Genomic DNA, 15716 nt, shown 5'->3' on the forward strand with positions numbered 1-15716 from the left:
AAAAATTATATTCCTGAACAAAACCACCAATCAACAAAAAGCATGTTGGATTTTTGTTTATATATTCTCCTTTTAAAACTGTCTAACTTTTGCAATAAGCTAAAGCTTTGGGAGTAGAACTTTTATTATACTCTTGTCTAAGATCAGGCCTAAGTTTAAAGACTTTGTCATCTAAAGCATTAGGTACTTTTCTCATTAATTTCCTTGCATGTGTTCTCAGATCTTTATTTATTTATTATTTATTATTTAGATTTGTATGCCGCCCCTCTCCGCGGACTCGGGGCGGCTCACAACAAGGCATAAACAAATCGTAAACAATCTCTGGGATTGATACCAAATTATATAGATTTTGAATTCCTTATGTAATTAAATCTGACCTGTGTTATTAATAAAAAGTCCAGTTAAAGAACACATGGGCTGATAAGCATGTAGTACAATGTCAAAGTTTGATTCTGTAGAACACACAATATTGCCTGGATACTCGTCCTGCCTCTGATGTCAGGAAAGTTTAACCTTTTATTTGGTAATATTCTTTCATTGTTTTATATCATACATTTCTTTTATATCTTAAGGAGCGTGCTCTCTATATATCCAAGGTTGTAACAAACAAAGTTTTAACTTTGAACAAGCTCATTTGCTGCAATTTTAATTTTTTTCTCATATACTCAATTCAAATGTTGTAATATCTTCTGTCAGCCAGAGATATTGAATGCTAGATCAGTTTCAAGGAACAATTGTGTAGATATCAGTTAGTGATTGCTCTCTACTCCAGTATGAACTGGGATGCCAGAAAACAAATGTTCTATTTTGCTTAAATATACATTGGAAAATTCCATTAGTCCATCAATTTTAAGGGAGTTCTGGCATTAAAGTCCGTTGACATTATGATTAGCACATCTAGGTAAATTGGATTTATTTATTTATCTATTTCAATTTTGCAAACAGGAAGCAGATTACCTGCAGAATTGTACAAATAATTTACTGGAGGAATATTATTTGCCAGGATTTCAATTACACTTGGGGATTTTAAATAAAGGCCTATTCAATTCCAGGGCGTGTCAATATTGACCACAACTTACTTGACAATCCTATGTCTTCTTTAACAAATATTGAGAGAGCACCAATTGCTGCTCTATTCTTATCTTTGATTTTCAAAGCAGGTTTGAGCCATGTGTTATCTCCTGGTGACAGATTATCTCCTTTAATTATAAATGAAATTTCTTGAAGTGCAATCACATCAAATTTGGAGACTAATTCAATCAAGCCCTTAAATACAAATGCAAGCTTTACATCCAGCTGTGTTCCAAGAAAGGATTTTAACTGGAAAAATTGTGCAATGGGAATTACGGCTAAGGATGGAATTGTATGTACAGGTCATCTTGAGTTACAAGGGTTCCTTTAGTGACATTTCAAAGTTACAATGGCACTGAAAAAAGTGATTTAGGATTATTTTTCACACTTACGATTGTAAGAATCATGTGATTTACATTCAGGTGCTTGACAACTGACTCACATTTATGACAGGTGCAGTGTCCCTGAATCATGTACCAATCTCCTTTTGCGACCTTCTGGGCAAGCCAAAGTCAGTGGGGCAACTAGATTCACTTAATAACCGTATTACTAATTTAAAAACTGCAGCGATCCGCTTAACAAATGTGGTGAGAAAAGTTGTGAATTGGGGCAAGTCTCACTTAACAACATACATTTTGGGCTCTATTGTGGTTGTAAGTTGAGGACTACCTCTATTTTTGTTATACCTTTTATGATGTAAGAGGGAGAAAGTTTTAACTGCTAATCTTCTAACTCAGGGGTGTCAAACTCATGGGCCAGATGCGTCACGTGCTGGCTCTGCCCCTGCACAGTTTAGCAAAGGCGGAAAAGTCCCATTGCATCACGTAATGCCATGACAGCGCAAGTTGACACCCCTGTTCTAACTGGTAGCAATGCAACCTGGTATTCATTCTTAATTCTCTAGTTTGAACAGAGGCTGCTCAAATTAAGAGACACAAATTCATCTTTGAGTTGACTCAATATACTATCATTGGATTCAATAGCTACAATTTCAGTTGGTTTTTTCTCTCTCTCAAGCACTTGCTAAGTTGCTGTTACCCCTGTGGCTCATTTCAAGCCAGTTTGCATCCATATCAAAAAACTTTCTGTGTATTTTGTTTGACTCAAGTTGCTTTTGCAACATCAACATTTGTTTTTGATGTAGTAGCTCCTGTACCTTCAACCTTCTCCTAAATAGCTAGGGTCTTCTCAACTTTTCTTCCTGGTACAATTTCTCCACTCCTATAATTTCTATTTAATCATTACATTGTTTACATTCCCTCATCTCATGCTTGTGTCTATTCAAGATTCCCCAAGATATACCTGTTCTTGAATTATACAGTTCCTCAGCTGATCTATTTGTCCGAGGCTCTATTTGAAAAAATAGCTGTCCGGTATAGTCAAGGAAGCTTTTTTTTCAGGGCTGAAAGATTATTTCCTTTCACTAGATATTTGTTTGATATGTAAATAAACCCTGACGTTTTCCAGTTTGACTCCTAAGACTGTATATCAGGCAAGATGGAATTTTGGAACCAATTAAAATAAAATATTGAGGACATCTGCCTTCCATTTAGTGCTTACCTTTAGGTAAACATCCAAAGGAGATAGATTTAAAAAAAAAATCTTACAATACTTAAACCATACTCAAAGAATATCTCTTTGGCTTTTCACAATCAATTACGTAGTCTGTTTTGTTGTCTGATGGATTTTTTACTTGTTAAACTTTTGTTAAACTCCATTATTATCTTGGCAAACATTAGATTCTAACTGGTTAGCCTCTAAAGCTGGCCCAGTAATTTGAACAGGCCTTTTTAAAGACTCTTTTCTGTCTATAGTGGACCATTTTGCTCTCATTGCTCTCATTTAATATTTTTGCTTTTCTTCTGTATTTTGCATGCACCTTTTTGAATCCATTTCGGCTTAATAGACACAGAGTCATTGTTAAGACCACTAAAAGGAAGCAGCTAAAATTATATTCTCAGCCGGACAGGATTCACAGAAACAGATGAAATGTGTAACTTGAGTTTAATATACAACTACCTCTCCAAAACTCAAGTGCACATCCATGTAGGGCAAATGGCACAGCCATATCTTTCTCAGAACAGACAATACCACTAATAGACCGTTCTTATAGTTTCTACATACCTTTTAAATTATTATTTTTTAAATCTGTGAGATTTAGAGTGTCTTTTATAAAATACACCTCACACCAGAGCAGGGCAGTTTATAGCATTCTTCGGAGAGGGGCGGCATACAAATCTAATAAATTATTATTTGTCCTATTTCATGTAAAAGATTAAAGTTCTTTCCTCTAGCATGGGAAGTATTTTACATACAGCCACAATCGTGCCCCACATTTCCATTGTAAGCAAGCCCGTCGTTGAGTGAGTTTTGTCCCATTTTACAACCTTTCTTGCCACGGTTTTAAGCAAATCGCTGCAATTCAGCGAACAATGTGGTTGTTGGATGAATCTGGCATCCGCCATTGACTTTGCATGAAGCTGGCTGGGAAGTTGCAAATAGTGACCACATGATCCCAGAATAGTGTGACTGTCATAAATATATGCCGGTTGCCAAGCATCTGAATTTTGATCCTGTTACTGTGGGGGGTGCTGCAATGGCCATGAGTGTCAACTGTCCTGTTGGCAAATCCAGAAAAAGAAACTCCTGGGGTATTATTTTACCAAGGGTATAAACTTTACTGAATAAATTCCACATTGGCCCAGAAGAAGTGAAACCAGCTCTCAGCTTCCCACATGAATGCACACGTAATTCATTTCCTCTTTCCCCACGAGCCACCCACAATCCATGATGTCCACCAATCGCTTCTGTTCATTTTGTTTTGGGAACCAGCCAATCACGCTGTGGCACCTGCTCTGGGTGTCCTTGAGTGGACGGAAACTGCCAGATGGCAAGGAGCTAGGAGACCATTCTACAGGTCCCGTCAACAAAACAATGCCGTCTGGCAGGACCCAGGGGAAGAGCCTTCTCTGTGATGGCCCCAACCCTCTGGAATCAACCCCCCCAGATATTAGGACTGCTCCCACCCCCCTTGCCTTTCACAAACTGTTGAAAACCCACCTATATCGCCAGTCATGGGGAAATTGATTCCCCTTGGCCGCTCTGTTTTATGTATGGTTTGTTCGGGTTGTATGATTGTTTTTAAATTAAGGGTTTTTAACTGTTTTGTTTTTAATAATTGGATTTGTATTATGTATTGGTGTTGTGAGCCACTCTGAGTCTTCATAGAGGGGTGGCATACAAATCTAATAAATTATTATTATTATTATTATTATTATTATTATTATTATTATTATTATTATTGGCGGGACCCAGGGGAAGAGCCTTCTCTGTGGCGGCCCCGACCCTCTGGAACCAACTCCCCCAAAGATATCAGAGTTGCCCCCACCCTCCTTGCCTTTCATAAGCTTCTTAAAACTCACCTCTGTCGTCAGGCATGGGGAATTGAGATATTCCCTTCCCCCTAGGCTTATAAAATTTATGCATGATATGTCTGTATGTATGATTGGTTCCTTAAATTGGGGTTTTTTAAATTACTTTTAATATTAGATTTGTTTATATTGTCTTTTTACTGTTGTTAGCCGCCCCGAGTCTGCGGAGAGGGGCAGCATACAAATCTAATTAATAAATAAATAATAAATTATTATTATTATTATTAATATTATTATTATTATTATTATTATTATTCCACACACACACACACACCCTTGCATTCCAATCCACGCACCCCCATTCATGGTGAAGCGGCAAGCAAAGCGGAATACAGGTGAAAGTTCAAGTTGGTCTTAACAGTAAGTGTGAGAAACGGTCCCAAGTTATTACCTTCCAGTGCCCTTGTAACTTCAGAGGATCACTAAATGGACGTTTGGTAAGTCGAGGGCTACTGTAGAGGAATTTCCAGGAGTACTACTATTTAAAATCCTTCAAGAGGCAATAATTATCTGCCAACGTCCTTGGCAAAGAACCGAAAAGGAGATAGCACAAAGAGAAAACTAAACAAGAACAGGGCTCAGAACCTTGAGGCACAGATTAAATGAGGTGTCTTTTGCTTACTGACGTTTTGTTGCCGTCATTGTGAGCAGGCCATGACGAGGCTGCCTGCAGCCCACTTGCATTGCCCTGTCCTGTCCCCTCCCTTCCCATCTTACAGCAGGGGCCACCAGTGTGGGAGGAACTGTGGGAATCCCATTTACAAAGAGCTCACTTGACTGCAACCAAGAGTTTCAGTTTCTGTCAAAATACACTCCGATTTCCCACCTTAGGGGATTTTTAGTGTAAAGTTAGGTTCCCCTTTTGTTATATGTTTTAACTCCTACGCACTATTTGTTTTTTAAATTAGCATGGCAGCTCCTATAGTTTCTTGACAATAAATGTTCTGCTTTGTTCTTTTTTTTCACCCTAAAGTTTATGTAAAAAAAAAAAAAAACCCAGGGAAACCTCATTGATGAATTTTAAATAAGGCTATTTACAGGGAATTTTCAACTTAGAATGTGTGTCCATTACTATTTTATGGAAGACATTTGTGGAACCTGTTATCTGAAGCTCTTACTTGCCACACAGTAGAAGAGGAGATTTAAAACTGGAACAAAACCAGGCTGCACCGTAATGCTGAAGACTTTTCCAACTTGATCTCTTCTAGATACGGCCACAATGGCTGAAAATTCTGAATATTATGCACAATATTACCTCTCTCTTATCCCAAATCCTGAAAAAAGAAGTTTCAAAAATCACCTTTATGGAGACATGATCACAGATCCAAGCCTCCAAATTGTCTCCCCCCCCCCCTTTATTTTATTTTCAGAGATTGGATAAAATACTTGTTAAGTTTCCCCCAGTTCCATTCAGTTTCGTTTAGTCTCTCTGAAGTGGCTCTTTATCTACAGCTGCAAAGAGAAGCAAAACGTGACCATGGTTAAGAAGGGTTAAGACAGGAAAATATGACTTGGGAAAGGCGCACACAGGCACATGCGTGCAACTGTGGGCGGGAGAGGGTGAGTGGAAAGGGTGATAGGCTCTCTGTCTGTGTGTTTATCAAAAAACAGGAAAGTGAAAAAGTGTCATCTTCCTGGATGTCAGAAAGTAATGTCATGTCACGGAGCTGCAATTAATTGTTTTAACCACTTCAAGAGGGAGGCATGTTGCAACATAAAGAACACCCACGTGGCCCTATAAGGATTGATCAATTTGTTGCGGCCTGAACCAGTCTTTTCCCATTGCATGACATTAGTTCATGAAAAGGATAGCTGACTGCATATGGATGTGATGGATTGAAAGAAAGGGACCCAATTGAAGTGGTGCCAAAGACTTGGGAGTTTACAGTGCCCAGTTTAAGCAAGGCCTGTATTATTTGGGTGAAGCAATGATGCTCAGGTGGCTGTCTCCATTTGGGTAGCTACAAGAAGGCAAATAATGCTTCCCACTTCCCTCCAGTTAAGCCCATGCTTTCTCCCAAAGAGCGGTAAAGGTTTACAGCAGAGGTCTTCAAACTTGGCGACTTTAAGACTTGTGGACTTCAACTCCCAGAATTCTCCAGCCAGCTATCCTGGCTGGAGAATTCTGGGAGTTGAAGTCCACAAGTCTTAAAGTCGCCAGGATTGAAGACCTCTGGTTTACAGGCTCCAGAACCTTGAAAGGAGATACAAATACTTAGATGTCAAGCTAATTGAGCCACACTTTGGCGCTTTTAGGAACATGCCAGTGCTCATACGCAACTTTTACCCCATCTATCCTCTTAATCTACAAAAGTGTGGGTGTGTAGAAAAAGGGGATTAGAAGACAACAAGCAGACAATGAAGCGGGAAGCACAGTTTGGGAATATATGATGATTATAGGCAAGTATAATCAAGGTTGACTCAGCCTTCCATCCTTCCGTGGTGGGTAAAATGAGGATCCAGATTGTTGGGGGCAATATATGCTAAATCGCTTAGAGAAGCACTGTGAAGCGGTATATAAGTTTAAATGTTAATGCTAAGTATAAAACTATCAGTCAATTGCCAAGACAACAAGCTACAATAAGAAGACTATTGTTGTGTGTTTCCTGCCTGGAGCTTGGTTTAGAGCTTGGCCTGGAGCTTGGTAACAACCAGAAGAGATATAACCACCCTGAGGCAGCACCTAATCCCAACAATGCATGGTCTTATTTGTGTGGTTACATCAACTTGCAAAACCAAGGAGGGTGGAGTTAAACGGCAGACCTATAGTTGGGAAAGTTGTGTGCCACAAGTAAAGTATTTTGTACAGTTATCTTCTATGCTGTGGCGTGTCTAGTCCATGGAAAGCAACCCTCACAATCTGCACTCTCTCTGATGATACTCTTCTCAAGCGTTATTACCTTCCAATAATAAATTTGTTCAATTGCATTTGCATACTGTAGCCCCAAATTCTGAAGTTCTGGCCAGGTCTACTTCTGCAACTTTTGAATAGAAATTCAAAAAGTAGTGGATTAGAAGGATGTCAGACCTAGCCTGGAATCTCTCAGGATAATTTTGAAGATGGAATTCTTCCGCAAAGCGCTTGGAGTGCTGCATATTTATAGTTTATTATAATATTGCTCCATTGTTTGATTTCATTACATGTTTTGTTTGTTGTAAACTGTTGAGAGTCAATCCTGATTTTCAATCAACCTATTAATAATTGGTGGCCTTTTTTTTTTTTTTTTTTTTTGCAAGCAAAGTCCTAAATGTTTTACTGGCACGCTGTGGCCTCGGCCTTTGTTGAATGGGGAAGGAAAATGACAAGGGATTTGATCAATAAAGATAACTTGGTTCCTTGAATGAGATAGAACTTGATTCCCTGTCCTCAGGTTTGGGGGTTTCTTTTATCACTCGGATAAATAAAGGAAGTAAAATTGATTCACTGAATGGTTGAACTTGATCCTTGAAATAGTTTAGTTTGTTTGTTTATATCTATCAATCAATCAATTCAGGAAGGGAAAGAGTTTTTCAAGAAAGCAATGATTTACTATACTGATTCTAATTTATCTACTATCTAACTACTATCTAAAACAATCTTTCCTGTGCTTTATCTAGTTCAGATAGACTCCCTTCTAAATCTAACACCTTGCTTAATTTGTTTTTAGATGTTTTAGGGAATTTTTGGGTGTGGGTTGAAAGTTTTTTGAGATCAAAGAGCATTGGGTTCTTTGAACTGCATTGTAGCTGACCTTCTGGAGATTAGTCACTTGCCTCTACTTCCCATTTTAATGTAATTTAATTCTACCCAGAAAAAAATGACATTCTGATAAGACCCTGCAAGTGATAAGGACACCCAGAAATGGAGTGTCCAGTGTTTTCTGACCAGGAAAGCTTCTTCCACTTCTTCCCCTTTGTTGTCTGACCTCCAAGTCTGCATTCTTCATTCTACCTCTGGCCTTCATTGGAACGCTTTGGGGGTTTCCCCCCCTGATTTTTCAAAACAAGTTTTTCTGATTATAAATTTTTTGGGGTTTTCCCCGGTCCATTTGTGCTCATGCGCAGAGAATGCTATTTGATGTCAAAACAGTAGCGCACCTCTCTGAACATCGTAAGACAATATTCAGAATCCTGTGACCCAAATGTTCAACCTTCAATCAGGTCGATGTAAAAAGGATGGCTTGAATGCTGATGTGACTTAGCTTTGACGTCAGTTTGCTCGTGACATCATCTACAGCCTGGTGACTTGGCTACTGGTCAGTTAGCCTTAAAGGATGGTTTCATCAGTACCTGTTGCACTGCTTGGTGTTCTCAACTAATTATTAAGCAAGATGGATCAGCTTGTTAGCACTTGGCTTGACGATGAAAAAAGTGTGAGCCGGTCACGTTAGCCTTCACTGCTTCTTCCCATGTCTTTCAAAAAATACCGTAATGCAAATGTGTGGCAATATGAACTAATCAGGATTGAGGAGCATCTTAATCGGTTTTGAACACACACAAACACACACATACACACTGAACCAGAGTAGCTACTCCTAAAATTCTCTGAATTTCATCCTGTTTTGAAAGTGCAGATAAGAGAGGCAACGATACTATGGGGTTGTGGTCAACCTTATTGTAAAACTTGGACTTCTTTATCCTGATGCCCTTGATGCACATTTGTTTCACGTGGATATTATTGCCAGTTGGAAATGGTGGGAGTTGAAGTCCAGGACCTCAGGATTTAGGGAAAGCCTGCCTTCTCTGTTTGGTTTTTTTTAATGTTTTGGGTTAGAATGGTATTCTTGGTATCTGCAGATAACATAGCTTATACGGGCGAATGCTTGGCAAAGTGTTTCATTTACGCAATTGTCCATTCCAACAGTTTTCACGAGAAACAGATCAGTTCTTGAGCTAAGCAGCATTCTTGGAAAGTAAAAGAAAAAGGAACATATAAAGTAAGAAGCTTTTGTTGTTCAGCACTTTTGCTGTCACATGCTTTTTAACGTAACCACGAGATCCTTAACATTCCTCTTTATTTTCTATGGCCTTTCCTCCTCTGTGTTTTAAGCACCCGGCTAAGGGAATAGCATCACAGAGGCCTCTTTAAAAATGAAAAAAACAAAAACAACCCATGCATGGCTTTGAAGATAGTGCAGAGACCCAAAGTCCCAGTGATACCTGTTTCTTCTACTTCTAACCCGTAGTTGGTGCATCTGTGTGTAATGTGCACATTCACCAACAAAACCGAAGCTTAGCATAACCGCAACCCCAGTTTCGGAGAAAAGCCCATGCCCCATGTGATTTGCTGGAACTGCTGGCTTCACTTCTCCACATCAGGAAACCACATCCTTGTTTACATGGGGGGGTAGAGATGAGTCACTTGCTCCCATGATGCAATGCGCAGCAGCCCGCCAAAATGTTTTTGAACAACATATCATTTGGGGCTGTTGCTTTGTCGCCGCTACCTGAAGAGGGGATGGTATAAGAGAATGACCTCTAATGAGACCAGGTGTCTCCCACTCTGGGGTCCTTGAGAGAGGCCGCATCTAATAGCTCCTGTCCTCCTCTCTCGTCCACTGTACATAAAGTTCCAGAACTTCACTGGTATCAGAGTGGCTTTGAGGATGGCGTTCCTTCAGTAACGCCATGTTATTGTCAGGCGATGGGCTCCTCTCCTGGCTATTCTGCTTTTCCTGCACTGCTAATTTCTGAATCCGTGCAGCCTTGTGGCAGGCCAGGGTTCCCCACCACCACCACCCCTCCAATCATAGTAGAGGGAGTCCTCATTTAGCAACTGTTCGCAGTTATGATAAAATTGAAAAAATAACTTTACGGACTTTGCAAGGAGAACTGAAATAAGAGCACGGTCACTTAGTGACTGGTTTGTTTAACAACCAAGTTGCTGGTCCCAATTGTGGTCACTAAATGAGGACTACCAGTAGATGCCTAGGTATGTATTTAGTTACTATAATTTTGATGTCACCCACCTCCCCAGTGACTCTCTGCAGTCTATAACATAAACCAGTCAATAACATTAAAAGGGAAAAAAAATACAAAGGGAGAACGTTTGGTGCTAGAAAGCTAGCTAGTCCATCCTTTGACTTCTCAAATGAAGTCTGAGAAGCAACCAGGGCAGAATGCATGGAACAGTTGTCCGACACTCCTCCAAAACCGGCTCGGAGCTATGCATTTCAGTAAGGGATTGGATCTCTGAATGGCTTACTTTAATTTGCAATTGAGCACAGGGAAGACGGTATAACTTTTATTTAAACCTCTTCAAAAGACCTTGGCCCGCCCCACCCAAGAGCAACAAGAACCTGCTGCTTTACATCTACTCTCATTGATATGCCTTTCATATGATGGTTGGTGGTGGTGGTGTGTGTGTTTGTTGCTGTTGCTCCAGATATACCCCGTGAGGATGTTGTGGTTCCTGAGAGCTTCAGAGGAGTTGCACAAAGAGTCTTGTCTATGCCTGAAGCAATGGCAGATCTGCTAGGCGGTTGTGAATTCAGGAAGAGATGCAAACAGGGAGGGCAGAAGGCACGGTGCAGAAAATGGGAGGAATTGTGGCTCACAAGGGTTTAGGTAGAGGCAGGAAGCAGGCACGGTGGAACATGATGCCCTCTACGAAGGGGTCCATAGGTCGTATCCTAGGAGGACGGGCGTGCAGTTTTTTCCAGCTTCTGAAGATCCGCTTCCTCCGCTGCCCTTGTTCTTCCTCTGCCATGCCGCCCCAAGTCTTCGGAGAGGGGCGGCATACAAATCTAATAAATTATTATTATTATTACTATTATGCCGGCTCCACCGAATGGAAAGACGCAAAGCACCAAATTCTCCCTCATAATTGCTACGGCAACTTACAAGCTCTAGCGCACTGCATTGTCGCATGGGCTTTGCTTTCCAACAAGCATTAGACTGTTGCCCTCATCCTCCTACAGTCATTGATCAGAGTTGTTAATGAGAGCTGTAATGAAAGGCATCTGGAAAAAGGCAGCAGCAAAGTACTGCCTGTGTGGTTGAGGATATCTCCTTATTACAGGTAGTCTACTACTTACAACCATTGCACACACAGGGCTACTTACAACCCAGATTTGAAGTTTTGATGTGTACGCACACACACATAAAATCAGATAATTGCATTTTTGGTGCTCAGTAACCAATCCGCAATTATGGTTGTAAATGCAATGTCGCATGACTGCAATTTCCAGCAAAAACAACAACACACCATTGCACCTCACCACCATCACATTTGCTTAATGACTGTAGTGATTCATTTCACAACTACTGCAAAAAAAATTGTAGAATCAGGTACAATCAGATGGTGGCCCATTTAATGATTGGCATGACTTACAACTACTGTATAACTCCTGCCCCGATTACAATTGTAAGTCAAGAGTACCTGTAATTCCTTCTATCTCCTGTAGAGAATAGATGGATGATCTGCAAAGAGAGCCTGGTGGAGACCGCATTTTACAGTTCGCTAAAGGCCCCTGCGCCAAGGATTGCCCTTCTGAAACAAACTTCAACACATAGAAGTTTTTAAGCCCAATTTTTTTTCTTTTGCAAAATTATAAAAATTATTTTATTTTCTAAGATGTTCCCAAGCTCATCCCCAATATGCTGGAAATGTAAGAAGGAAAATGGAATTTATTATCACCTATGGTGGACTTGTTTAAAGGCAAAGACGTATTGGAACAAAATCAGATTAATAAAAGAAGATCTAGACAGGAAACCCAAATTATTTTTACTGGGCATAATCGATAAAAAATATAGAAAGGAACTATACTATTTGATTATACACATCGTTACAGCAGCAAGAATACCATATGCGCAATTCTGGAAAAATGAGGAAATGCCAAAAGATGAGAACATAATTAGAAAAATATTGGACTGTGTTGAAATGGACAAATCAACAAATAAAAGAAAAAGAAGAAACCAAATACTACTTAGTATGAAATAAATTATATGAATGGTTGGAAGAGAGAAAGAATAAGTAAAAGATGAATTAGAACTGTCAATAATTGAATGGATAATATGAAGTCTTTATAGAAGAATGTAAGATTATTGTACATAACAGTATAAAAGAAGAAATAAAAAACAAAGAAAGCACAAGTAATTCATAAAATGTAAATATATACATATAGAGATTGTATATATGTCGATACAAACCAAAGTAAGCTTACTGTGTCTATGGGGAAATTGTATAGGGTACATCCCAAATGTAATGCAATTATTTTTTTAAAGTAATTTATTGAAGAGATTTGCACAGACACTTAAAATTCTTCAAAGTACTGTCCTTGGGCCTCTACACATTTTTTCCAGCGATTCTGCCATGACCGGTACACGCCCAGGAAGGCATCTTCGGGGACCTCTCGCAAGGTCTTCGTCACGGCTGATTGGATCTCTTCTATGGATGAAAAATGGGTTCCTTTCAGGGCTGCCTTAATCCAAGGGAACAAAAAGAAGTCTGCTGGGGCGACGTCAGGCCTATGGGGGGGGGGCAGCTTTGGCACCTGGTGTTTGGCCAGGAACTCGCATCGTAGCGCGTTGTGGCAAGGCGCGTTGTCGTGATGGAGTTGCCAGGTAATGGAGATGTCTTTTCTCGTCCTGATGACCTGATTTTGGAGACTTTCCAGCACATCTACATAGTAGGCAACATTAACTGTCTGTCCTTGAGGAACAAACTCCTTATGGACCACTCCTTTACTGTCAAAAAAGACCATGAGCATTGTTTTCACTTTTGATTTGCTAATTCCTGCCTTTTTGGGTTTGGGGGACTGGTCGGTGTCCCACTCAGAGCTTTGGCATTTTGTTTCTGGGTCGTATTTAGAAACTCAGGTTTCATCACCAGTGATGACGTTGTCCAAATAATCAGGTTCAATTTCTATATGTTGCAAAAGTTCAGTTGAAATTTCCAATTCCATTTTTTTCGTGACACAGTCGAGGCAAAGAGGTTTACAGAAACTGACGCCCTGCCGCTTCCACAGCTTGGAGAGCAATGAGACTGGTTTTATGGCAAAGCTTAGCATCCCCCCCCCAGCTACTCCAAGTCCCACTCCGGTCCCACTCCGACCAATAGGAGCGGTGCAGGAAATTCAATTGCATTACTTTTGGAATGCACCCTGTACCTCTGCATGTTTATTAGTTTGCTTTGTATACATGTGTGTTCTAAGTGTATTCAATAAACGTAAAATAAAATTATTTTTTATTTTAAGGCCCCAGTGGCCTCTCTTCTCACCTCTTCCTATTGCCCCCTTTTGCACCAACAATTGTGGAGTATGATCCAAAACTACATATCTATCATACTGATTTCCTCGTGTTTAATTGGATTCTCAAGGAATTCCTCTTTGTGATCCCCTTTCCCATTTTCTTTGGATTTGACTCCCCGACCCCAATTCACAAAAAATACTTGAACCCATCTATTTGTGCTTCAATAAGAAACAGAACTTGGAAACTTTTTTTCCAGATCAGTCTGAATGAGATCAACTTCCCCAAATCTAGTGCTACTGATTGAATTTAGTTAATTCAACAATTCTGCTATGTCAGTTAGCGCAGGATACGGAAGCAGAAACTGTTTAAACAAATCAAAATAGGAAGAAGTTTTGGCGCTTCTCCGCAAATGCTTCTTTGCTACATTACGGTGCTCTCTAATTTGTTTTCCAGAATATTCCTCTCGTTTTGCGTGATCCTCCTGAACTTTGCATCCATAAGCTTTTTCCTCACTTGCCTCTGGATTTATCTCTTATCTAACCTGCAGGGACTTCCATTTTAAGATGGGAAAGCTGCTTTGCCTTGCTTTTCGTTGCCTTTTTAGCAAGCGCCTCTTATCAGTTTCATTACGGTTTCATTTCTTCCCTCATTGTGGTTTTAGGTGATGAAGAATGGAACCAGAGCTTTCAGGTTTTGATTGCTAGATTACTCAGTGGAAGATTTAGTTTGACTTATTTTTGAACTGCACGTACAAGGGTAACGTTATGGCAAAAGGGGGAAACTATTTTAGTATTAGAAAAAAGAGGAAACAAATTTTTTTTCCAGTTTAATGGATGTCTGATCAAATATTTTTTAACTGATGGTGGGTTAAACAAAACGTATAACAAAGATGCGTTTGCAGATGGTATTAGTGGAATAAAATTGCATACTATAAAGGCAAATCTCTAATTCCATGTTTATCTGCCATGAGAGGATTTGAACCTTGATGGAAGTTGTAGAATTTGATCAATCAGATCCCTCAAAATGAAACATAGGATTGGTAGTACTTGCCTTCAAGAAAGTATTGAATTGTAGAAGCCAAATAATGATTGCTGGCTTTGCATTTCATCTTGGATGAAGGAGAGAAGCCAATGTCTCTTATAGCATCTCTTATTTCTTCCTCCCTTGATTGTTTATCTATTTATTTACTTACTCTTCACAAATACTCTTACGCTGCACAATTTGCATTTTAAAGAAAGATCAAAAATAAAAACTTGTTTCTTTGCTCAGAAAAAAAAAATCTGGAACTGAATTTCCATCCCAGTTAAAAATAACAAGAAATTGATTTGAGGTTGAGGCCTTCTTGGCTGCAGATTCCAAAAGACCTCGGTTTTATTTTATTTTTTTACTCTTATTGATCATTTGTCAGGATCCTTGAGTAGCTTACATACTGGTGGCCTGGAAGATACCACACCAAAAGAAAAGAAAAAAAAAGCAAAGAGTAGGGCTGGGTGAGGAACAGACCTTGGTTCTAAATATTAAATAGTAATGCTTAAAAAGTTAAGATGAAAAGAAAGGCTGGGAAATTGGTCTTCCGGTGTTGCTGACGATGGGGTCGCTCTACATCTCATCTCCTTCCCAGGAGTCACATAGTCTTCCCCATTAGATGCAAAGGGGGGAAAGGATTGAGGCCTAGACTTCTGCACCTAGCCCTTTCTCCGGAAGCCAATTGTGATGTTGCCCTGACACCGCTCTCCTCTTCTTCCCTTTTCCTAGCTGATCAGGTATACGGTGACCAAGACATGCACGAAGTGGTCAGGAAGCACTGCATGGACTACTTGGTGAGTGGGAGCGGGGGTTTCTGTGGAAGGGCAGATATCCACCGCCATCTCTTGAGTCTGACATTCAGGACTGCAGCTGTCAGGCATCCTGGCAAGAACCAGGGCAGATCAGGTTAGGCTCCTGGGCAGCTGTCTCTGGAAAAAAGAGCCCCTTTTCCTGCAGAGGAATTTGCCTGAAACCTGAAGCTCTGAATCTGCTACTTAAAGTCATCAGTTACCAAGC

General features: G+C 40.0%; 1 protein-coding gene across 3 annotated transcripts in view; it reads left to right on the forward strand.

The window, feature by feature from the left end:
• The window catches only part of OTUD5 (OTU deubiquitinase 5), a 69660-nt gene that overhangs the window by 44687 nt on the left and 9257 nt on the right, over window positions 1-15716 (forward strand). For all 3 annotated transcript variants that reach the window (XM_070741254.1, XM_070741253.1, XM_070741252.1), the window contains exon 3: window positions 15429-15493. In XM_070741254.1, coding sequence (XP_070597355.1) covers window positions 15429-15493 — 65 coding nt within the window. The remainder of the gene's footprint in view (window positions 1-15428; window positions 15494-15716) is intronic.

Source organism: Erythrolamprus reginae, chromosome 2, assembly GCF_031021105.1.
Source record: "Erythrolamprus reginae isolate rEryReg1 chromosome 2, rEryReg1.hap1, whole genome shotgun sequence".
NCBI lineage: Eukaryota > Metazoa > Chordata > Lepidosauria > Squamata > Dipsadidae > Erythrolamprus > Erythrolamprus reginae.